Source organism: Panicum virgatum, chromosome 2K, assembly GCF_016808335.1.
Source record: "Panicum virgatum strain AP13 chromosome 2K, P.virgatum_v5, whole genome shotgun sequence".
NCBI classification, from domain to species: domain Eukaryota; kingdom Viridiplantae; phylum Streptophyta; class Magnoliopsida; order Poales; family Poaceae; genus Panicum; species Panicum virgatum.
In genome coordinates, this window is record NC_053137.1 from 56600375 (window position 1) to 56625109 (window position 24735).

The following is a 24735-nucleotide window of genomic DNA, read 5'->3' on the forward strand; positions in this document are numbered from 1 at the left end:
TGCACCAAGAGCACAAACACTTGGGCAGAGCTTGGAAGGAAAGACAGATGTGCAGCGAAAGTATTGCACCCAAAAAGCAGGGAGGTGCCTACCTTTGCGCATATTGCAGGCTTGCAGTTTCGTTCCAAACTCAAAGGTGATGCTACATGTCATCTGTTGTGGTTTTTTATGAGTGATGTTATGCCACATTTGAATCCTTGAGCTAGGACGTGTTGCAATGGTCATACCTCAATTTTCCTTATGATGGGCATGGTGTTGCTTGAGATCTAGTTTAGCTACGTAGCAAGTTGCGGTTTTAGCCCTTTTCCGAATTAATCGAGCGATGTAAGTTTTACCTCGTTTCCCTAAAAACGGGGTCGTCGATCTGTGTTCTGCCATACCGTTTCGAATTATTCAAGCTTACTCAAATTTGGTTTAAAGAAAATACGAATTACTCAAGCTTAACATTAAATGGACACCAAGGAACAGACGCATAGGATGATGATTATCACTATTATTATCACTACGAATATCCTATTACATGACGGCTAATTGAATATGTCCGATTTCAGCTAGTTGAGCTTCTTGGTTTTCCCAGCAGCCTGCTTGGTGACTCCAGGCCGGAACCTCCTCCGGCCAGGCGGAGGGGGCGTTGCCGAGACCTCCTCAACGTATCCTCTTGTGTAGTACTCATTCAAGATCCGGTCCCTCTCCCGCATGATCCGCGCCTCGCTCTCGTTGATGCGCCTGAATATCTTGGCGATGTAGTCGTCCTACTTATCCATGGGCACCGGGAGGTCGCCCTTGTCCGCCAGGTTCGCTTGGGCCAGCACCTCCTTGCTCACCTTGGGGATGGCGTCCTCGGGGAAGTACATGCTCTGGTATCGGATGAGGCTGTCGATACGCTCCTGTGACATCCGCGTGCTCTTTTTCTTGGCTGCATTCGTGGTCGTCTGGCTCGCCGCCGTGGTCTCGGTCGTCTTGCTCGCCGCCGCCGCGGCGGTGTCGACCTCCTGCGGATCCGTTGGTGACTTGCACGACATGATTCAGAGGTTGGCTCCGCTCTCTCGTGTCGGTGTCGCCGTCGGTGTGGGATTGTGCCCGTAGACTAGAGTACGCAGAAGGAGATCGAGGAGGCTTCATCGCTTTGGATTGGATTTATAGGTGGGACTGTCTTTGCGGTACGGATTGTGCAGAGTATAGAGGAGTCCTTGTCGAACTGGAAAACCCGGCCGCCGACCGTAGCGTTCGGAAACGCGGTGAATCAGGACTCAGGATGTCCGCCCCAGCATCCGCTACCCAGTCCTGACGCGAGCAGCGGAAAAATCAGGACTCAGGAGTACTCCTTCCGTCCATAAAGAATTGTCGTTCTCGCTTCCCGAAAAACAACTTTGATTAATTTTATATAAAAATATATTAATATTTATAATATATAATTGACATAATTAAATAGATTTTTTAGTCTAGTTTTTTAACAAATTTATTTAAGATATAAATGCTGCACTTATTTTTTATAAATCGATTTCAAGTTGTGGCACGCACACCAAAAGCGATAATTAAAAAAAAGGACAGAGAGAGTATATAATAAAGAATAATGAGTGCATAAAAATTGGGTACAGAGGAGAGAATCTCGATGATTAGGTAGAAATATTTTTTTATAAAATAAAAATAGAGTACGAGGAGTGCGGATAGTTTCATATTTATTTCATGACGCTTCCCGGATAGGTATATGTATATGGAGATAAAAAAATGAAACTGTGGAAAGAAAAAAAATCGATAATTCTCCTCTAAGGATGTCTAGATTTTTTTTAAAAAAATTGAATACTCCAACATATGTTGCAATAGTTAAGCATCAATGTTGCACCTATTGTTTCTAAATGTTTCACAACAGAAGTTGTATGAAACATAGGGTGTGTTTAGTTTGTGAAAAGTTTAAATTTTGGTATTGTAGCACATTTTGTTGTTATTTGACAAATAATATCCAATCATAGACTAATTAGGCTTAAAAGATTCATCTCGTGCTAATCAGTTACACTGTGTAATTAGTTATTTTTTTCAACTGCATTTAATGCTCCATGCATGTGTCCAAAAATTTGATATGACGGGTACTATAGGAATTTTTTTGGAAACTAAACAGGCCAGTGGTAATATTGCGGCGGGAATTTTCTATCCTAGAGTCGAATAATACAGTCATTTTTAACATATTATTTTTTTATTTTACAAACAATGATCTATGATGTTGCACTAGTTAATTTTCAATGTTTCGTCCCAACGTTCAATGGATCGGACGTCCGGTCGCTGCGCTGAAAAAAATACTGCACAGTTAAAGGCTCTACACTTAAGAACCAGTATCTAGGTTAAACAAAGATTGCAATTGCTGTACTGTGGAAAGCAACCGCCGGCCGCATGTTGGGTTCATGCATGGGAGTGGGAGGGGTAGGAACTCAGCTTATTATGCCTAGGTCCTCCCCGTGCACTGGGCGTAAACAGGTTCAATGCACGACATAAATCCAGCATCAGAGATCAAATGACGATCGGATGATCCACCGCACCCAGAATTACTGCCTAGCTTGCGCCACGCAGGCTTCCACCATGTTATAGGATCTGTGCCTGCACTATACAAGGAGCTTGCTTGTGGACAACAATACCCGGCCACAAATGGCAATCAAATAAAGTGTCACGAACCCGATCAATGGTACATAATTAACGAGGACAAGCGCAGCTGTGTCGTACTGTCGTATGGTATGTAACCGGCGGATCCGTCAGATAGATTTGTGCGTGTTTGTTTCAAGTTGTCTCATTTTTTTTCGAGCAACAAGTTGTCTCATTCACAATTGGTGGTAAAATAACCTCTCGTAGTGGTACCTCGAAAAAATGGCTGATGTATGAAATCGGCCTGCCAGAAGCACTTCACCCTGCTCGATGAGATGGAGATTAACCTTTCTTTTTATCTGAATAATAACCATTTGAGTTTGGGGTGCTTCCCCGTTCAGATCCATGTGTACCAGATGAGTACAGCAGTTCCATGGCACAGTAAGGAAGCTATTCATATATAAAAAAACGAGGATCGGGACACAAGCATGAAGCATGATTCATCTTACTTGAGGCTAGACCCATAATATAGCACACCAGCCCTCCTAACACGGATCATTTTAGGTAATAGCGATACATTACAACCACCACCACCCTGTGAACAAGCTCACAGAGATCTAGCATTATCTATTCAGAAACCTACATGGGAAATGTCGACAATAATAAAGTGTTCAAGTTTCGACGATAACAGTCTGAAGTCTGAACCACATCATGTTAATTCCAAGAGCGGCGTCCTATTCACGCTCATCCGGCTTGCCACCATACTACTGATAAATATTGCACTTCACAGAAGGATAAGCCTTTAAAATGTCTTCGATCTCCATGCCTGCACGGTCACCTGATCGAGCGCGGTGCGGTCGAATAAAGATGGGCGTGGTGCGGTTCGCTCCAGCGGATCGTTGAACCGATCCATAGAAACGATCCAAATGGGCTCCTACTCCAACCCACGAAGCGGCGTAGGGTCAGCGGATCGAAACTGGAAGAACCACCGGTTCGAGTGGTTCGATCCTTATGGGAAGCTCACGTCCTTGGCAATACACAGCGCCGCTACACCAGCAAGCCCGCACCTGGTCTCGGCCTGCTCACTAATGTGTCGATGCGCCTGTGCGGCACCACCATACGGCGCATGGCGTCCACGATGCTCTTCTTCGAGGTCGCGTCTGGCGGGAGCATGTCCGCCACCATGCCAATGAGGTCGGCGAGGTCCGGGATGTAGGCTATTAACGTGTGACGCCACAAGCTAGCGGAGGTAAAAGACCTTGTAGTAGCAGTATACTCAATACTTGTAATCCACGTCCTTGGCGCACTCTCATGGGCCCATCTGCAGCTGCTTGTCCTCGTCATCCTGGCCGTCTGGCCGTTGTTGGCGACTTTGCTAGCAGCAGTATGCTACTTGAAGCCCAACGTTGGATCACAGGAGCTTAAGCAATGGGTAGGAAGCAAGCCTATGGCCCCCTGCTCGTGGAAGCAACCCGCCGCAAATGATTTGGATCGACCCACCATATCCACTGGTTCAAGTGGGTCATGCAGTTAGTATCAAATGGTTTACGTGGTGCCCCTATTCACGATTAATGGATCGACGGGTCGCATCCGGTTCGCTCCATGGATGAACCACTCCCATCTTTACGGTCGAAGCAGGGCAGCTCGACACGGCCGCGCCGTACGCCCCCCGTGACGTGAACGACGAGCTCTGCCGGCGCCAGGGCCGCGGCAGCGACGAGAGGCGGGCCGGCTCGATCGCGTGGTGGCCCAAACCATCGACTTGGAGGAGCGATCGCGACGGCACGGGGCGAGGGAGGAGGGCGAGCGCGGCGTCGATCGAGTCCGGCGCGACGCCGTGGAACGTGAGGGCGGGGAGGCGGGCCCAGAGCCCGCGCCACCGGCGCGCGAGCAGGCCCGTCCCCGCGGCGGTGCGGGCGCAGCCGAGGCGGGCGAGGATCTGGAGGAGCATGTCGTCGGGCAGGTCGCTGATACGGTCCTCCCCGTCGTCGGCGAGGAGGCCCCCGAGGCCGGTGGAGCGGGGGGCATGGCGCCCGCGGCGGCGTTTCGTTTCCAACTGCGGCAGAAGCTGCACGCGTCGCCCGCCGGCATCTTCTCCTGGGCGCCTCACCGGCCGGCCCTGCCCGGCGGAGAGTGGGTTAAGCGGGTCTAGAAATCAAGACGGAAAAAACGGGAGGAGGGAGGGTGGATACCGACTGTGGAGGAGGCCGGCGGCGGTGTGCTGCAGGTGGGCCGGCCGCCGGCGGGCGGCGGCGGAGTGGCGACGGGGCCTCGGAGCGGGGGGGAAAAGGAGGGTTTGGAAGCGGACGAGTAGAAACGGGATCGGCGGGCGAAGGCCGCTAAGCTACGTGGGACGTGGCCACGTGGGGAATCCGTTCCTGTGCTGGAGAAGGAGATCAACCTTCATTAATATCAACAACCTGGCACTTTTAGCTGAAAATTTTGCATCTCTGGACAAGCGTCCCGAAATTCTACTTTGAAGTTCAAATCGTAAGCCATGAAAAAAAATGTAGGTACATGGCACCACGCAAGATCCTTGAACCCAAACCCAGATGCACATTTGCATGCCGTTGATGATATGAACATATTTGAGCTATAACCGTGCTAGAAACATGTGTTGTAAGACGTTACTGAACTGCACCGCTGCAATGTGCTGCTAAGGATTCAGTTAACGGCGTCCATCTGCTGTTGGAAGCTCATCGCTTCCTCTCGTCTGATCGCTATACATCCAGTGAAGCTACTCCCCGTGCTATACCAAATCAACGGCATCAATGGAACCGGCGAGGAGTCAGGTTGTCCCCGGCCAGACTCCCCGTCCTCTGTACCCCAAGGGGAGTGCACGCTGCTGCGTGAGTGCAAGCAGTGGCGGATCCAAACTAGAAAGGGAGGGGGGCTCAACTACACACTGTTCATCTTCAATCTTGAGCTTTCTTCAATGACAAGGGAAAAAATCAAGGGGGCTCAGGGGGCTCCAATGGAGTTTCCGGGGGCAGGGGGGCTTGAGCCCCCCAGCCCCCCTGCTGGATCCGCCCCTGAGTGCAAGCCCGGTAAACCGCAATACGCATCCGCCTTTTCATCCTTTCGCCAGGCTGTGCTGGCGGTGGGGGCGTTGGCGCCGTCGGGCATCCTAGTGCCGCCATCTTCCCCACGAAGCCGGCGAAGACCGTGGACCGGACCCCTTTCACGCTGGATTATTATTTATCCATCGGATACGGCGGCGGAGGAATCCTCCTGGCTTGGCGCCGGCGATCAGGAGGCGCGCCGGGGAGGAACTGCGGTTAAAAAGATTTACATATCAGCTCCTTGTTTGCATCACAATTGTTATTGACGATCCACACATGTGCTTAAAACCACCTGTTTTGGACCTTCTAGGCCGGATCATCATTATTCTCTGCGATCCAAATAATCTTTACGGAAACCCCCTGATTTGGATCACGATTATTCTTCGCGGTCCAAATATTTGCAAATTAGTCCTTGGTTTTGGCTAATATCCTCCTCGCCCTTCCATGGCTCTGACTGCCCTTCCCGTCCGCCGCCGGCGACACAGACTCGTGGACAGCAGCAACACGGGCTTGACAGTGTCCAACCCCACCGTCGTCTGGTCTGGTATTGCGCCGTGCTGCAGCTCCTCTAGGGAAAGCGGAGGCAAATGGTTGTGCCTTTTGCATTCGAATTTCGAAATTTGGTCGAGTGGGTTGAATGCGACAGATGTTGCAGAATTTCGATATGGTTTTGTCTAGGTGGAATTCCTCTACGGGACGCACGCGTCACAGACGTGTGGGGCTGGGTCCGCACGTCAAGGACCCAACTGACTGCAAAGCATCCCTGTCCGTTTTGGACTAGACATTTCTGCAGTTTGTTGGTACCGCTTCCATTCCTATCAGATGATTTAAGCGGCAGTAGTTGTCAGGAAGAGTGTCGTCTTATGAAATGAATCAAGCGAAATCAGTTGTTAAGCTGACTTCGTGCGCATCATGCGTTGTATGATGCTTCAGGTATCGTGTGCAGCTGTAGCTGTAGTTGCTGTCCAACCAGCGGTACCCATTTCATCAACGCACAATTCAATCAAACAGATCTAGTACACCTTCCATTACAATTAGGGGCCGTTTAGTTCCCTAACCAAAATTTTTTGGGTGTCACATCGCCCGTTTGACCAGATGTTGGGAAAGTTTTTCGGATACTAATTAAAAAATTAATTTTAGAATTTACCTGGAAATCGCGAGACGAATTTTTTGAGGCCTTTGACTGTATCATTAGCACATGTTGATTACTGTAGCACTTATGGCTAATCATACACTAATTAGGCTCAAAAACTTCGTCTCGTTGTGTACATCCAAACTGTGCAATTAATTTTATTGTTTACCTATATTTAGTACTCCATGCATATGTCGAAAGGAGGAGGCATAAATTTCGAGGTGAAAATTTTTGGGAACTAAACGCTCCCTTACAAGAAGCAGAGTTATGGATTATTTAGAACACGGGATATGAAATTGGGAAATTTCCACTTGGCGATCTTCCATTCAACATGTTCGTCTCTGAATTTAGCCCTCAAGCTTGCCCTAAGCTAGCAAACATTTATTTTAGTTTTAAAAGTTGGGATTAGATGGTAAAGTCATCGGGGGATGGTGCCCCATGTTTGTCGTAGAACAGGCTTAATTGGGGTGACCACCCCTCTTCGTCTCCCTTTAACTTCCTTAAAGATCATCAACACTAGTTCAGTGCCTAGGTAGGTAGACTGAAAGAAATGCAGCAGCATGATTGCAGATCTGTATAGCACTCATCTTATCAGTCAAGAGCAGCACATCTGAATACTTCCTATGATCACGTTATATTCACAGTAGAAAACTATGAACAACAACAACATAGCTTTTTTTCCCAAACAAGTTGCGGTAGTCTAGAGATGAAACCCGAAAGAAATAAGTTCAAGGTTCAGGCACATTGATAGCTAGTCTCCAAGCGCTCCTATCCAAAGCTATCTCTTTAGAGATATTCCAATCCTTAAGGTCTCTCTTAACCGACTCATCCCACGTCAGTTTAGATCTACCTCTACCCCTCTTTACATTATCGACCCGCTCAAGAACTCCATTACGCACCGGCGCCTCAGGAGGCCTTCGTTGGATATGTCCAAACAATCTCAGCCGATGCTGGGTAAGTTTCTCCTCAATTGGTGCCACCCCGACCCTATTCCGAATAACTTCGTTCCGGACTCTATCCCTCCTTGTGTGCCTACAAAACCACCGCAACATCCGCATCTCTGCTACACTCAGTTGCTGGACATGTTGCCTTTTTGTAGGCCAACATTCAGCACCGTATAACATCGCCGGACGAATTGCTGTCCTATAGAATTTGCCTTTTAGCTTTTGTGGCACCCTCTTGTTACAGTAGAAAACTAGAAATCCCAACTTTCTCAACTGTTGCTACAATTGGATTGGAAATTTTGTTGTTTCCTTTCCTTTAGCTTTACTTTACTTAAAACCTCTTAACTTTGAGCCTTTTTCATATCCAATCTAATATTTTCTACAGTTACAAACCCTTGCTAAACATCGAGTGAAATGAGAAAATGATGATAAGAGCAACTAAATACCAAACTATTAACCGTGCATGACACTGTGCATGATTTACAAAAACTTATTAGCATAATGTCATCCAAAGCTACATAGTAAATTTTTGTAAACACCAGTAACATCAGGATACGAGGATAATATAGGAGTTGTTAGGAAAATGCCAAGGGACAGAAAAGTCATGTCGATTACAAACTACAAGTAGCAGCTAGCACTGAAGAAACTGCATTACAAGGTCATAACTCATCACTTCTATTACAGGAATGCTGTAGATAATAAACTTAGACGAATCCAAAGCTGCAGCCCGAGGAACATTCTGGATTATCTTAGAAAAATGGTAAGAGAAGTGACCAGGACACGCAGACCTCCATCTTGCAGAACCCAACGTTTAAACACTCATCTGTTGTGCCAAATCTTTTTGGAGTAAGGCTCACTGTATCACTGATAACAACTGCACTGCTACCAGGTCCTCGAGCCTCTACAGTAAGTTGGAGCTCACCGTCTGATTCCACTGTGACGACTGACCGAGAAAGTTGGATCACACCTTCATCACTCACCACCATGCCTCCTCGAGGATCAAACAGCACAAAATCAACATCTGGGAAACTTTTAGTGCGCGCAATAAACTGTAGGCAGAAATCCTGACTCCATGACCCTTCCACAACTTTGACATCAACTGTTGCTTCCACTGCATCTCTAAGTTGAGAGAACAGCAATTCTGTCGTGCAATACTTGTTGGTGTGTGTCTCTCTATAAAGCTTACCATATGAAGATGTAGCCAAAATACAGTTTTGCTCAATGACCAGGAAGCTTAGGATTTTGTCTTCGGACTCCCTACTACCCTTGACTCTTAGTTCGACCTCAAAGTTCATAATATCTTCCGCAAGCACAGCACGGTTAGGACCAGTTAACACCAAGGCTGAGTCCTGCATGTATGCTCTGTTTCATTAATAAAACTAATATAGATGTATATTTTGTTTTATAAAATAAAGGCTTGTTATAATGTAACACCATATGAAAGACAACACTGAAACAGCATAAGTAAATAGGATTATATAAACTTGAGCTACTTTACTGTTTACAGTTTGCACAATCCGACTACAGAAGAGATTACGAATAGAATAGAGTTCAAAAGAGATGTGTATAGAATATTTGAATTTCCATAGTGGATTCAATGTTGCAACAAGATTAACTGGAGAGGAAATGCAATTAGGCATTATACTTAGACCAAAAGTGCATTGTAGAAATTGTAGAGTTTAGCTTGGGCCATTGAACTCACAAACTGAACTTTACACACCCAGAACTTTTTGTCAATGGGACCAGGAAAATCCAATCCCAGCTGCAAGGAGATGTTACATTGGACATTTTACCTGTTCTAACATGCCATTTAAGTCAAGAGAGCAACAGGATGTGTTCAGGAGGAATACTTTAAATTGCAAAGATGCATATTGAATATAGGAATCTTCATAATGTACTCGGTTGTTATTCCAATAAAACCAACTGGAGAGGATGAGCACGGTAACCAAAATTAAAGTGCACTGCAGAAACTCGGATGCAGTGCCTGAGCCTTTTAAACCAGGAGCTGAATATAAAGTTAACTACAATTGAGTAAATAGAAGTAAAACCCAACTGCAAAGAGAGCTGACATGGCATTTCGACTTGCCCTAATGGATCATCTGATCCGAGTGATCTGGCATATGGTGGGCAGGGTGCAGAGGAAGGGGGGTTGAAAAGTTTGAATTGCCTAGGCACAATAAGTCTTACAATTGGAGAGGTTATGTTATGTACTAGGCTTCAGCCAACTTTTCATGGACCCAGGAACTACATCACACATAATTTGGGCCGCAGTGTAATGGTAAGTCAATTTGTTTTGTGCGGCTTTGACGTGTCAGTGATGCAACCAAAGAAATCTAGAGACTTCAAAGTTCAAACCTACAGCTGCAAGTTTATAGATTTGCGCTGGACTTAATAATTTAGGAGCAAGCTATATATGTTATCATGGTGTAATATTACCGTGTTTATAGCTTTCTTGTTCTAGTGTACTGAAGCTAAATAGCATGCTTTCTCTCAGCAACATTATCACTGTTTTTTTTAACACAATGACAATTCAGTGAACCCACCAAATGCACCTACGTGCCTATTGCACCATGCTTGAATTATGAACAAAGTGATGGAACTCAAAAGGGTGCCGACAGGGAAACCAATGACCAATCTAAGGAAATAACAATGCCCTTAAGTTTAGTCAGACATAAAGGAGCACAACTAAATAAAAATGGTGCGCCAGCGAGTAAGAAAAGGAAAAAAAAACATCAAACTGCACCAGGCAGTCAGGCACCGCATAGAATGACTATTAGGAGAACTGTTCACGACACTGAACATTACAGAGCTTCAGACAGGGAAGGGAAGCAATAGGCAACGCATGTGGATGGAAACGATTTGAACAGGAAGTCCCTAGACATCAAACGACATTTGAACATTACTGAACCATTTGAGATTAGAAGTAGTCCAAACCTAATAGCAGGGTAATTGCGAGTGGCCCGTTGCTGATCGGTCAATGAACTGCATGCGACTTCTTCTATAATAAGTACAAAAACAAATCACAACTGCTCATTTTTTTACCTCCGCAGTCAGCCTCTGGCAGTTGTTCCTGTCGCGGCGGAAGATGATGTTCCGCTTGCAATCTAGGTTGTCCCGAACCGCGACGAAGCCGTACACATCGAGCGGCCACTGGAACCCGAGCTCCGGTTTGATCCCCTTCACGGTGACGGAGTAGACCTGCGCCGTGTCGTCGCTCTTGGCCTCGAACGGCACGGGCCCGTAGGTGAAGGACTTGGGGCCAAACTCCGCTGCAAAAGAGGAGAAATCGCGCGTGATTCATCGACGGAATAGGGGTCGTTTGGTTGCACACGGTTTCATTCCGAACTATTTTGGGTCAGAAACTATTTACAATAAAATAAACTCACAATAGATATAACAAGAGATTTGGATTCATTCCCCACAGATTCCGGGTCTCTTGTTGTATCTATTATGAGTTTATTTTGGACAAAATTTGCTCTGGGACACCGTTAGAACGTGGTCATTGCTAGAAGCCACTAAAAAATCGCACCTTGGCTGAGAGACATCGTTCAACCGGGTTCATTTGCTGGAAGATACCATCAGCAATATCTTAATTGATTTAATTCTAAAACAACAGGAAATGACAATTGTGCCCCGCTGTTTTATCTTCTCCCCCATGGGTACCCTCCTCCGGCAGAACCATTCCCCTGGCCGCTCCTTCGATTCTTCACGGCGATCCACGAACCCCTCCCCGACCGCTATTGGCTGCTCCTCCGCATAGATGTTGCCGGGGATGCGGACGACGACCACAGCTACCTGCTCGTGTGCCGCAACCAGGAGGTCCCCTGGGGCCACTCGGCTCCGTGCGCGGCGCTATCGTGGCCGCGGACGACTTCGGCGAGATGCACCTGCTCGACCCCGTAACCGGCGTGCGCAGTCCTCTCCCGCCCGTCACCATGCTTCTGGTCGTCGCCCGCGTCGAGGGCCTCCAAGTCCACCTCCGCGGCGGCGTCGCCCCGTGGACGCCATGGTTGCGGTGCTCTACGGGAGCACGGCGCTGCTGGCGTACGTGCTGTCCATCGCAGCCGCGCACCTCCTCCTCGCCGCTGGCCGAATGGGACAGGGCGCTCCGTGTGCTGCTCAAGTCCCCTGCACCCCCGTGGTGTCGTCGTCGTCCTCGCCCATGAAGTCCGCCTTGCTGCCACCGGCGCCCGAGCGCGACGTGGAGTCCCCCTACGGCGAGTTGATGCAGGTGGAGCTGCTCCTCCCTGTGGTGGTGGCAGGCTGGTGAGCCCGTGCTCGGCAACCGGCTTCGGCGGGCGGTGGAAGGCCATCCCGTTGTGCTGTCCGACTCGACGGCTCCGGCGACCCAGGCTGAGGCCATAGTGGCAGCGGGCGGCGAGCTGACGAATGTGCGGGAGCTGCTTGCCAGGCTACAGATTGGGCATGCGGAGGCGAAGCACCGGGCGGTGGACGGGTGGCTTGACGCTCTGCGCGAGAACGAGGAGAGCGTGCTGTCAGCGCTCGGCCACCCTGGTGCAGCTGCTCACGGCGACGACGCCCAAGGTCAGGGAGAAGGCGGCGACTGTCCTCTGCTTGCTCGCCGAGTCCGGCATTCCGGAGGAGGAAGAAACACATGGGAGGAGCGGGGGCATAATTGTCATTTCTTGTTGCTCTACAATTAGATCAATTAAGATATTGCTGGTGGTGTCCTACGGCAAATGAATGAAGTTGAATGATGTCTTTCAGCAAAGGTCGGATTTTTTAGTGGTTTCTAGCGAAGTCCACATTCTAACGGTGTCCTACGGCAAATTTTGCCTTTATTTTGTTGCAAGTAGTTTTCGACCCGGAATAAATTCGGGTCTCTTATTATATTTCTTATTGTTTCTATCATTTCCGGCCCGAAATGAAACAATGCGCAACCAAACAAGCCCTTAGGGGTTAGAGCAACTCCAACAGATTGATCTTCCCCTTTCTCACCATATCACCATATAGAAAAATTTTCTTTCTCAATTTCAATATATATGAAAAAAATGCTCCAGCAGATTGATTTTCTCCCTTTCCATATGGAAAGAGACATGTGATGGCTCCCCTTTCTATTGGGGATTGAAGAGAAATTATTGGGGATTGAGAAAAAATAAAAGAAAAAGAGAGATGGAAAATTAATTAGATTTTTTCAACATCAATCTCCTATATTGAGAAAAAGTGAAAAGGGAAAAGGGGAAAATCAATCTGTTGGAGTTGATTCTCACCATATAGGGAAATTCTCTTTCTCAATTTCAACATATATGGAAGAAGTGCTCCAGCAGATTGATTTTCCCTCTTTCTATATGGAAAAGAGAGATGTGATATCTTTCTTTTTTATTGGGGATTGAAGAGAAATTATTGGGGATTGAGAAAAAATAAAGAGGAAAGGGAGATGAAAAATTAATCTGCTGGAGTAGATTTTTTCAACATCAATCCCCTATATTAAGAAAAAATAAAAAAAAGAGGAAGATCAATCTGTTGTACTTGCTCAGCAAGCCAACGAAATCGCCGATTCGGATCGATTACGCGTGCGTGTGTACGTACTGGTTTCTTCGTGGGGAACGTTGCGGTGGAAGTCCATCTAGGTGAGAAGACAACCGATGGACAGGCATGTCGCGTGGTCCCCGGCCGCCTCCTCCTCGGCGTAGGCCGCCTTCAGCATCTCCCGGAGGGCGCCGGGAGTGGTCGCCACCGAGCTGCCGAAGCCGATCATCTGAGGCGTGGCGTTCCTTCTCTTCTCCGCTATATGCTATCGATTTCCTCTGCGGCGCTCCATCTCTTCTCCGCTCCCCGCGCCGCCATCTCCGCCGATCGCCCAGCCGCCGCCGAGATTTTGAACAGTTTGATTTTGAGTTTCCTATTCAGATTTTAATAAATAAATGGTTGTAAGTGTAGCCGTGGATATCCAATGCACATCTTGCTATGATGACTTGACAACATGTTCTTGGTGCCATTTAGACTTCGACCCGATAAAATCCAGTGCCAGTCCCTTTTTTCCTGCATGTGGGTTTAAAATGACTAATTGACTATGAAGGTGGCTAGGCATATTCAAAGAGGATATCACAATCACAAACCAATAAAAGAGGATATCACAGACCAACAGTGGGCAAGGGGGTTTTGGAGGATAGATACAGTAGAGCTTATAGCACAAGTTGTTATTTGGGATGCTGTGCAACAGATTCGGCTTACTGATACCACCTGATCAGATCTGAAGGCCAATGGGGCTTATACTACGAACAAGTCAGCTTATCTTGCTCAGCTGAAAGGAACCTATTACTCCTTTGATTCTAGCGCCTTTTGGCATGCTCATGCTGGGAAACACGGATTTTTAGTTTGGATTTTGTTGCAAAACAAAGTCCTGACAGCTGATAAGTTATTGGTTAGGAATTGGCCATGTAATACTAGCTATGCTTTGTGTGATCAGACTTTTGAAACAGAGACACACGTGTACCTGCACTCCAGGGTTTTAGAGTTTAAAAAAAACGAAATGGAGAGGGCAACAACAAGGCCCATGCGCACCATGTACATATAGGCCGAAAGGCCCAACTTTCTTGGCCCATCCACCAGCACCGTTCCAAAACCCTAGCCCCCCATCCGACGGTCACGAGAACTCCATCGCCTCAGTATTAAGGTACCCTTTCGCCGCCGCCACCCAAACCTCAGGCTCCTCTCCGCACACTCCACCACCTTCACGGGCGCCGCCGTCGCACGCAGCCGCATCCGCCATGGGTGAGCTCCTCGCCCTCCTTCTCCCCGATGATGTCTCTCCGGTCAGCGTGCGTAGGTCCCGACGGTGTGTTTCTTCGTTTATCGCTGTGGCGCAGGGGCGTACAAGTACGTGTCGGAGCTATGGAGGAGGAAGCAGTCGGACGTGATGCGGTTCGTGCAGCGCGTGCGCTGCTGGGAGTACAGGCAGCAGCCGGCCATCGTCCGCCTCACCAGGCCCACCCGCCCCGACAAGGCCCGCCGCCTCGGCTACAAGGCCAAACAGGTAGATCTCCTCTCCATCTGTATTGTTGATGCGTGCCTAGTTTCTGGCCACCCTGTGACGGTGACGGCGATGGCTTTATGGATTATCGATACGGAGATGATGGTGGAAGGCTTTGCCGTTGTTGTTTAGAATCGTGATTTGGATAGTGCCAGAAGCGTATGTGGGTGGTCTTTACTTACTGTTTCAGCCTTGATGTAATCCAGGCGTGTAGTATTTCTGGTGATAGATGTCATTGTGTTTGGACGAAATGAAGGCTTGATGGCATACCCGAGCATTGGGCATTTGTTTCTGTGAATTTTTGATGCTCAAGTTTGGATTATTGATTTTTTTTATATGGGTTATGTATGGTTTTATTAGCTCCAAATTTTGTAGATTCAAACCTGTTGCTAGCTAACAACAATTCAACTTTTGTGATACTTGTTCATTGAAATAGTGTTCATTAGCCCTTTTTAGTTAGGGAAAATTGGTTCGGTAGCATTGAAAGAATGCGACTTCCGCAAAATACCATTGAAAGACATCGGCCCCGTGAAATACCATCGAAATATTGCACCGTCCCCTGCAAATAGCATTCCGTCACGGTCGGGAGCAAACGCCGGCGCTGCTTCACCACGCCCATCTCATCCATCTCTTCCTGCGCGTCCCAGGCTCCCAGCTGTGGCCGGCGGCTTGGCCATGGCCACCACGAGGCCGTGCCGCCTCTCTCCCAGCAACTGCGCCGCCTGCCTCCTCCAACTCCGCCTCGTCGACCATGAGGCCGTCGCCCAGGAGTGCTCCCTCGTGTTCCAGGCCGAGCCGCGCTTCCCGCACCGCCGCACGTGCTCCTCCGCCGCGCCTGCGCGCTCGAGGCGCTCGGCCGCTACGAGCACGCTCTCGCCGACGCGTCCTCCCCCGCTGCCCTTGGCGCCTCCGCCGTTGTTGCTGGACTTGGCCCTTCCCTCCCCTCCCGTCCGTTCCCGTCTCTTCTCCCGAATGAGTCAAGCTGGGCTGCCGGAGGGTCAGGGGAGGAGGTGGAGGCGGCGGCGGCGGCAATGGGCGGAGCGGATGGGCCGGGCCACCCGGCCGGCGACGGCCTCAGGCGGACGAAGCCGGCGACGACCAACGACGGCGGGGAGGGCGTGGCGGTGGCGAGCAGGAAGGGGAGAAGGGCCGGCAGCGCGTCCATGGCCAGCGGGGCTGGCTCCGGGGGCGGCGGCGCGTCCATGGCTCCGGGGAGGCGACGCGAGCTCCGCGGTGCGGCAGTGAGTTCCGCGGCTGTCCAGGAGGTGGCGCGCGTGAGCGAGCTCCGCGGCTGGCCAGGGGCGCGGCGCGCCGGCGAGCTCCGCGGCCGGCCAGCTCCGCGGCTGGCCAGGGGCGCGGCGCGCAAGCGAGCTCCGCAGCCGGCCAGGAGGCAGCGCGGGAGCTCCGCGGCCAGCCAGGGGCGCGGCGCGCAAGCGAGCTCCGCAGCCGGCCAGGATGCGGCGCGGGAGCTCCGGGGCTAGCCAGTGGCGTGGCGTGGTGTGGCGCGGCGGCGAGCTCCGCGGCCGGCAGGGGTTGCGCGCCGGCGAGCCCCGTGCCATGGCTGCCTCTCGCCATTGCCAAGCCGCCGGCCACAGAAAGAGAGGGAGGAGACGGGCATGGTGCTGGTGCAGACCGGGAGCACATTTTGACGAAGGCGCCGGCGTTTGCTCCCAACCGTGACGGAATGCTATTTTCAGGGGACGGTGCAATCTTTCGATGGTATTTCTCGGGGCCGATGTCTTTCAATGGTATTTTGCGGAAGTCACGTTCTTTCGATGCTACTGAACCAATTTTCCCTTTTAGTTATGGACCTGAGATGAGTTCATTCATTTTGGTGGCTTTAGGGTGAGATGGTGGTTGACATGGTAGGCTTGATTTCTTAGTGTGACCCACACCATTTAGAATGTACTTATGCCTAGGCTTCCAGCCTTTGGTCTACAGGAGTATAAGCATGTTGAAATTTAAGTCCATATTTTTCATTCTGTTTATGAAGCTTGCTATCTTTACTTCTGAGTAGAAATGAAAAGCATGGGTACTTGTTTGTGTGATGCTTTGAACTAATTTATTCTGAAAAAATTGAGTGGCTGTGGGCTTACCTCTATGATCAGATTTGATTTTGCTTAACTTTGTGTTCTTTGTACTCAGGGTTATGTTGTTTACCGCGTCCGTGTCAGGCGTGGTGGCCGGAAGAGGCCTGTGCCTAAGGGTATTGTCTATGGCAAGCCCAAGCACCAGGGTATCACCCAGCTCAAGTTCCAGAGGAACAAGAGGTCTGTTGCTGAGGAGAGAGCTGGACGTAAGCTTGGTGGACTCAGGGTTCTCAATTCCTACTGGGTCAATGAGGTATACTTGTTTGCAGGAACCTATAACAAGATATCATGTGAATATTGTCCTGCCCAGCCCAGCACTAATGCCTTGGCTTTTGTTTCTGCTGCTAAACAACAGGATAGTACATACAAGTACTTTGAGATCATCCTGGTTGATGTCGCCCACACCGCCATTCGCAATGACCCAAGGATCAACTGGCTATGCAAGGATGTGCACAAGCACCGCGAGCTCCGTGGTCTCACTTCTGCAGGCAAGAAGTACCGTGGTCTGCGAGGCAAGGGCCACACACACCACAAGAATAGGCCCTCGAGGAGGGCCACCTGGAAGCGCAACCAGACCCTCTCCCTCCGCCGCTACCGCTGAGCTCATATGTCTTGATGCTCTCTTGCTGTGGAGCCTGTCCCATCCAGACTTTGATAGTATTTGGTACCTTCATTGCATTGTCAAATTTTGCTACTTGTGCTCTGAGCCTGATGAACTTTGTTAGCAGTGTGTACTGTGGAGCAAATGCTGTTAACTATGTTTGCAATTCACCTGTGTTATCAGTCAACAAAGGTTTAGTATTGAATGCTATGTGCTCCTGTGAGTCACCTTTGATTTACAGTGGTGGTGTGATTGTCTATCATCATCTGTTGCTAGCAGGCAGATGATGGCCGTAGCTATGATTGCTCATCTGGTACTTGGTTTCAGGTGAACCTTGTTCCGGAACAGATAAGTTCAGTCTGTTTACTTGTAATTCTAATGCACAAATCTGTGGTTACTTGAATTCTGTCGTAATAGTATCATGCCTGAAAACTAATATTTCATGGCCAAGCAGGAGTTTAGCCAAAAGACAAGGTTTCCAAGCAACTTTCTGCAGAACCGAGTTCATGAATGGACCAAATAAAGTTCCTTCCTGTCGTAAGCAATATGTTATTTCTACCTTAAAAAGGGCAATATATTTTTTCAGTAGTTTTTACATAAGCTTATAAACTTACTAGTATTTTGCAAAACCACCAGCGACGCCTACTACATTCTACAGGCTCTAATGCAGAGGCATAGCCCAGGCACCATTCAGAAAAGTAAACCGCTGATTCGAATCCATTGATGGAGTGCTTACGCTAAACGCTAAATTTTATAGATTTGAGCTCGTGCGACTATTCAATAGGAGACCTCTCGCAGTCTTTAGCCAACCATAATTAAAATAATGGAATAATGCGGTGACCCAGATTGAAAACTACAACAAGGAAAACGACGGGAAGAATAATGAAACCTCGCAAAAAATCGCCTCCTGGATAGTCAAACGCCTACCATTACCATCCCCATCCCAGTCCCAATCCCAGACGGAAACAGGCGGCCCTCCCGTCCCGCTGTCCCTCCCGTCCACCCATCTGCCTATCCCATCCCATTCCCATTCCCATTCCCTATCCCCAGGCCCCGCCTACCCCACGCCACACATCCGGTTCCGCAGCCAAGGATGGTTCTAGAACCGGGCATCGACCCTCCCGGGGGCCCACGTGGAGGCGGGGGAGCTAGAGGCGGCGCGGCGGACGTCACCACCGGGAATGGGAAACCCAATCCCTCCCGCGTTTCGCTCGCCTCCGCCATTGACTCCACTCCCCCCTAATCCAATCCGGAATCAGCAGAAGAAGAAGCATAGCGCCCCAAACAAAAACCCAACTCGTTTTCAGCTCGCGGAACGGGCGGCAGAGTCCCAGTCCTCTCGCTTTCTCCTCCCCGTGATTCGGCTCGCTTCCATCGGGTTCGATTAGGGAGCCAGAGCCAGAGGGAGGGAATCGCCCCGCGCCTGCTCCAGCAGCCCAGCTCTCCGTCCATTTCCTCTCCGCCCCGCCGATTCGCCGGATCGGGCCGTCGTAAGTTCGATCCTGCGTGTTTCCTGCCTGTCGTTTTGGTTCGGTCTGGTTTGGATCTTCGCCTGTTCCGTTCGGGGAAACTTCGGTCGGCGTGGAGTGCGTGATTTTTTTCTCGATTGTTTTTTTTTTACGTTGTTAGCTCGAGCTGTTCATCTACTCCTGGTCGGTTGGTTTGGTTTGATTTGGAGTTTGTTCGGGGTTGGGCGTAGGAGCTGGTTTGGTTTTGAGCTTGTTTTGGATTTAGGAGCAAGCGATCCGTGTGGTTCAGCGTTTCATTTCTCGCTTCCGAGGTGTTTTGCAGACTTGATTTAGGATACTTGAGTGCCAGTGGTTCGGATTTTCCTTCACTCGTGCTCTGCTGCTATGGAGTATTTGGAGTATGGGTTCATTTTGAGGGTCTACAACTGCTAATGGCTCGGTGGATGCGGCTCGTCTCGTGCAGGTGGTGATGCCGCTGGCGGAGTCGCCCCAGTGGCGCCGGAAGGCCACCGATTTCTTCTCTACATCCAGTAAGTTTGTTTGGCGGTGATGCCTTTTTTGTTTGCTGTAAATTGGTTGTGTAATCATTTCTGTACGGATATACATAATTCAGTGTAATCATTCCATCAAATAGCTTTATCATGATGATGTTGTGATTGACCAGTACTCCATAGCGTCTGTACACTGATAAAGAGAGAAATTATCATGCATGTTGGAACTGTTATCGAATTAACCACAAGTGCTGAGAGTTTGACTGTGCATGGGGCATGCAGCTCATATTTGTATCCTAGCATTTTGTTTGATGCCCGCTTTACCTGCAACCTCAACCTTACTGTGCTGATAATTTAATGCAGGCTTCAAGCTGAAGCAAGCAGGACAATCAGCTGGGGATAATTTAGCTGATGTTGCTGGGAAGGTTGGGTCCGTGGTGAAGAGTCGATGGGCTGTCTTCCAGGAGGCTAGGCAGCAGCAGCAGCAGCGTCCACCGGGTGAGACAGTGCAGGAGCGTTTCATCACTGCTGCTGCCTCCACTGGGTTGCTTTTCAGGAAGGGCATTTCAGAGACAAAGGAGAAGGTTGCTGTGGGGAAGGTCAAAGTCGAAGAGGTAATCTATTTATGCATTTCAACAAAATTATTTTGACCTGGTAGATGTTCGGTTTGGTTTCAACTGCTGTGAAGTTTTGTTCTTTGTGTAACCCATTTGTTGTGATCATTTAGTTCTGTCCAAAATCATGTGATGAAATAAAAAAAATGAGCCATGCATTTAATAGTTGCTGCAAATTTGCCTATTGTGCTCTATGCCAACATAAAGTGCTGAATAGTGTACTAAATCATTGCCAGGGGGGCAAAGCACATTAACAAGTAGCTATTTTAAATGTATTTCAGGGTAACAATCGAGTCTATTGAGAACCTATGTTATCTTGCATTCCTTTTGTGATGCCTTCTGCTCATCATTCTTCATAAAAATCTTTATAGAAGTTGATCGTTTTCTGGTTTTATGTGTTTACAGGCTGCTAAAAAGACTGCAGATAAAAGCAAGACTATTTTGAACAATATTGAACGCTGGCAGAAGGTCTGTGATTTGAAATTCTGTTACCTTGTAACACAATTTCACTTTTTGGTGTACAATGCTGATTCTTATTTCTGACTATTTGCCCCAGGGAGTCGCAAGCACTGATGGTATGCTCGCAACTCAATTCTCTCATCCACGATGCATACCCATCTTTATTGTCAAGGCAATTACATTTTCTTTTAGCATCCAGGCAGTTAAATTTTCGTGTAACGTCTAAACAGCTGGTATAGCATAGTCTGCATCTGTAAGCCTTAAGTTGTATCTACATGATTAGTATTGCTATTCTTTGCCTGGCTTGTTTAACTTATTCTTTGAGATTTATGTTAGTTTATTTCTGTTATGTCTATTGGTGAACTGTGATCAGTGCGAAATGACCCTCTGATTACAAGATGCAAATAGTTGTTGAAGCCATTGTACAGCAAGAGCAGCAACGCAACAATGAGAAATGACCCACTATTGCCTTGTAATCTTGCAGTATTTGGTGTTCCTATTGAAGCCACTGTACAGCGAGAGCAGTCTGGTAAAGCTGTGCCCTTGATGCTTGTGAGGTGTGCAGACTACCTGGTTATATCAGGTGAAGGCTGAAAGTTGCATAGAAATTCAGTTTCTCTACATTTCAATTTTAGCACTGAATATGGTATCTGAATCGTTCTTTTCTCCTAGGCTTGAATAATGAGTACTTATTCAAATCTGAAGGTGACAGAAAAGTTCTTCAGCAGTTAGTTTCTCTTTACAATGAAGGTATTGCCGCCACTCAATCATATTTGAGCTTAATTTTGTAGCCACCACTCATTACCATGGGCCTCTGAGTAATGTTATGTTTTGCAGATTCAGGCGCATCTTTACCTGAAGGTGTCAGTCCCATTGATGTAGGAGCACTGGTGAAGTGCTACCTTGCCAGCATCCCTGAACCGCTCACTACATTTGCGCTTTATGATGAGCTTAGAGATGCGAGGGTTAGCATTCCTGATCTTAGGAACATACTGAAGAAGCTTCCAAATGTTAACTACATGACACTAGAATTTGTTACAGCATTGCTACTTCGAGTAAGCCGTAAATCATCACTTAACAAGGTAGATCTAATCCCTAATTTTGTTCTTTTGTTCTGTGCTGCATTTGCCACTTGTTATTCTTTCTGGTTGTTGGGCACTATTGAAGGGACTAAAAGTAATAAATCTAAACTGAATATACTATACAATACAAATCAATTAACGTGGTCACTCTGACATTTTTTGAAGAATAAAACAATCAGATTCAGCACATGCCTAGAGCTACTGAATGTGGAATTGTATGTATCTAACGTTGCAATTTGTATATTTTTCTGTTTAGCTTTGAAATTGTCAATAATGTTAGGAAATCGCAATTTGACTTCACACCGCTTGGCACTGACTGTTTGGGTTTCTGAAAGACTTTGGTAACAAATCCAGTGACAGCTACATCCTGTTTAAATAATATGAAAGCAATGCTAGAAATCAGCAAAACTGTTCCTAACATATTTAGGAGTGGCAGGTACCGAACACTTAATCCATAGACCACCCAGTTGTTCGAGAATAAGGTGGAGATGCAGCATCTATCTATTGGTTTGATTGGCCCTAGATGTTTCTGCGGAAAAGCCCAATTACCATTGAACAAACTGTAGCTAAAGTTTATATAAGTTTGAACTCTAGATACTTTTGAAGCATTGACCACCACAGCGTCTGAGAGTTCTAGGTTAGATTTGCTCATGTTTTTCTCATGATAACTTTCATATTACCAAAGTTAAAGAGCTTACATATGAAAAATCACAATCGCAGGTTTCACTACTCGTCTTCCATTCAAATTCAGAAAAAAAAATTCAAAAAGGAACCACAATGGTTTGCTGAATCATCTGTAGTTTGAGTCGCACATTTGGTAGCCATTTCTGTCTGATACGGCAATATTCACGAGCAATGTGGTTAACAGAAGTGATCCCGATTCATATTTGCACCTTCTTAACTGTCTTAACAGGGTTTAGACAGCTGTGAGCACAATGGATTGATTAGATGATTGTCTTCTGTTTTGTCTGTAGATTTATAAACAACATTGCATACTTTTTGACACATTTTATAATTTATTAAGTTACATATGTGAAGCATGTGTGTTTAATTTTGGTATTTCTTGAGTTGTTCTCTTTTATCCTAACTAATATAAGTAAATCACCTCTTGGGTGGTATTTTAAAATTTTTTGTTACATATAATGCAGATGGACTCTGGTAGCCTTGCTGTGGAATTTGCGCCTTTGATCATGTGGCGGCAAGGCGATGCTAGCACGGATTTGCGTAACCACCTCAAGTTTACTTTGAAACCGCCTCCTAAAATTGTAGACACAACATCAAATACCACTGCATGGGACCTTTTAGGTATGTAAATTCGAGTTTGTTATTTATTTGCAACAAAATGTTATGCAGTGTCTCTAATGATTGTGGCTTAGAGCATTTTAGTCTGTTCACAGTAGTATTCTTCGCCGCCCTTGTGGTAGTTCAGTAGTTGTCTATATCAATTGTGGCATAAAGCTTTTAAGTGACCAAATCTGGAATTGGCTCATGTTAGCAAAAGGTACTTGCTGCCCTATATCTTATGGTCCAATATGAATTGATGATTGAGGTTGTGGCCCATGTGGCAACTGCCAACCAACTACCAAATCATGAGGCAATTGATGTTACATGTGTGGGTAGAGGCCCATCTGTGATCTCTGAACTACTTTTGCATTACATGAATTGATAGACATTTAGGCCACTATCGAAAGGCATATCTATCAGCATTCGGATTATGATTCCCCCAGTCACTGTACAATACTAACACGGTTCCAGGCGGCAGTTGTGTCTTTTAGGCCTTGTTTAGGGTGGGTCAGGGATCCCCCCCCCCCCCCCCCCCACACACACACACACCCCACCCCACCAAAAAAAGTTTTTGTTCAGTTCACAGTTGGCTGTTCAATTTCAGTTTTTGACACCAGCGCTGCCTTTCGTTTTGTTCACATATGTTTCTTCTTAGATGATGGAATCGAACAATTTATTAATTATTCAACTGTTATAAATCTTTATTTGCATAATTGATTGTAGATGAGGATGATGAGGATGCTTCATCCCAGATCCCCTTGGATGATGCTTCGCCCCCAGACTACAGCTCCATCGAGGTCATCCAGTGTCTGATCGAGCACCACAATGCCATTTTCACGGATGCAAATGAAACAGTATGGAGATGATTGGTATCTTTTCTGTAGATCTTTCTGGTGTTAGCTCGTGCTATGTACAAGTTCCAGGTAGGAGGGTGGGTTACTGCTCGTTATTGTTAGGATAAGCATTTTGGCCGGAACATTTTTGGATTAGGTTTGTATATACACTAGTACTAATTCTTCACGGGAAGAAATCTCTGTAGGATCTGGTCATGCCTTACCAATAATAATGTACTTGGATGTGAACCAGATGGTCGTGGTGTGTGGATGAATTTGCTGATTTTTTCAGTTGGTAGGTGTTGCATAGGAATGCTTGTGTATCATCTACGGTTGACTGGTATACATGATGAATTGGCGATAGCTTTCATGTCTTTGGAACAAATCAGTGTTGATGTTACCATGAGAGATCAGACCTCTATGCATATCCGAAGGTGGGATATCCGAAGTGCTTTTTAGTAATTGAATTTGTGAGGTTAAAATAGGTCGTTGAACTCGGAGTGCTTTAGTAACTGAAATTGTGCAAGTGGACTAACATAGTATTTTAAACGCATGAGGTTAATATTACGGTTCAATTACATTGGCCGAGAATTAGTCCACTTGCATAATCTCGGCTAATCAGCTTAATGTTACGGATGACAGACGATTAGCCGAGAAGCAACGCTAAGCAGCCACCCTCTACGGGTAACACGGTCGTGTTTGTGGTGCAAGACAATTTTAGCTGCCACACACTTTTTTCTTTACCTCTCTTCTTTATTTTTCTGTAATATTTTGGGTTACTTGTGCCGTATCGACTCTACTTTTGAATCGATTGTTTTCTTCCTAAGTTTATCGCCATGCAGCTTGGGGTTCACTACTAGCATTTTAAATCTTCAACTTTCTCTTCCCTATTCTCATGGTACCATTTCCCAACTTTAGAAGCCAACGATCAACTTATTCCCTATGGCGAAAGCTGTCGTACTTGAACATTGAGGCAATAAAACGAAAAAGCTGTCATCCTTTTTTTTTATGGTCCAGATACCAGAACACCATCAATCACCACGGTTTAGGTGAAGACTATCCTCGCTAACATGAGCTCAGGATCTTTATGGTAGAAAACATAAATCCTA

The 24735-nt window shown here is 47.3% G+C and overlaps 3 protein-coding genes and 1 pseudogene across 3 annotated transcripts; 2 read left to right on the plus strand and 2 right to left on the minus strand.

Moving 5' to 3' along the window:
• Positions 1-551: 551 nt before the first annotated feature.
• Positions 552-1022, minus strand: LOC120695491 (annotated as a pseudogene).
• Positions 1023-8185: 7163 nt separating this feature from the next.
• LOC120688221 lies at positions 8186-13384 on the minus strand. The gene is made up of 3 exons (XM_039970420.1): positions 13260-13384; positions 10752-10978; positions 8186-9058 (listed from the first exon to the last, which is right to left on the minus strand). The coding sequence occupies exons 1-3, from the start codon at positions 13294-13296 to the stop codon at positions 8459-8461; spliced, it is 864 nt and encodes a 287-aa protein (XP_039826354.1). The 5' UTR covers positions 13297-13384; the 3' UTR covers positions 8186-8458.
• Positions 13385-14290: 906 nt separating this feature from the next.
• On the plus strand, positions 14291-17634 carry LOC120688227 (60S ribosomal protein L15-1). Its single transcript, XM_039970433.1, has 4 exons — positions 14291-14444; positions 14540-14706; positions 16849-17046; positions 17149-17634. The coding sequence occupies exons 1-4, from the start codon at positions 14441-14443 to the stop codon at positions 17392-17394; spliced, it is 615 nt and encodes a 204-aa protein (XP_039826367.1). The 5' UTR covers positions 14291-14440; the 3' UTR covers positions 17395-17634.
• Positions 17635-18667: 1033 nt separating this feature from the next.
• On the plus strand, positions 18668-24000 carry LOC120688230 (uncharacterized Rho GTPase-activating protein At5g61530-like). Its single transcript, XM_039970447.1, has 10 exons — positions 18668-18884; positions 19327-19393; positions 19718-19968; positions 20374-20436; positions 20525-20543; positions 20912-21010; positions 21100-21177; positions 21265-21509; positions 22658-22814; positions 23517-24000. Exons 2-10 carry the CDS (start codon positions 19333-19335, stop codon positions 23657-23659), a joined length of 1116 nt encoding a protein of 371 aa, XP_039826381.1. The 5' UTR covers positions 18668-18884; positions 19327-19332; the 3' UTR covers positions 23660-24000.
• Positions 24001-24735: the final 735 nt, after the last annotated feature.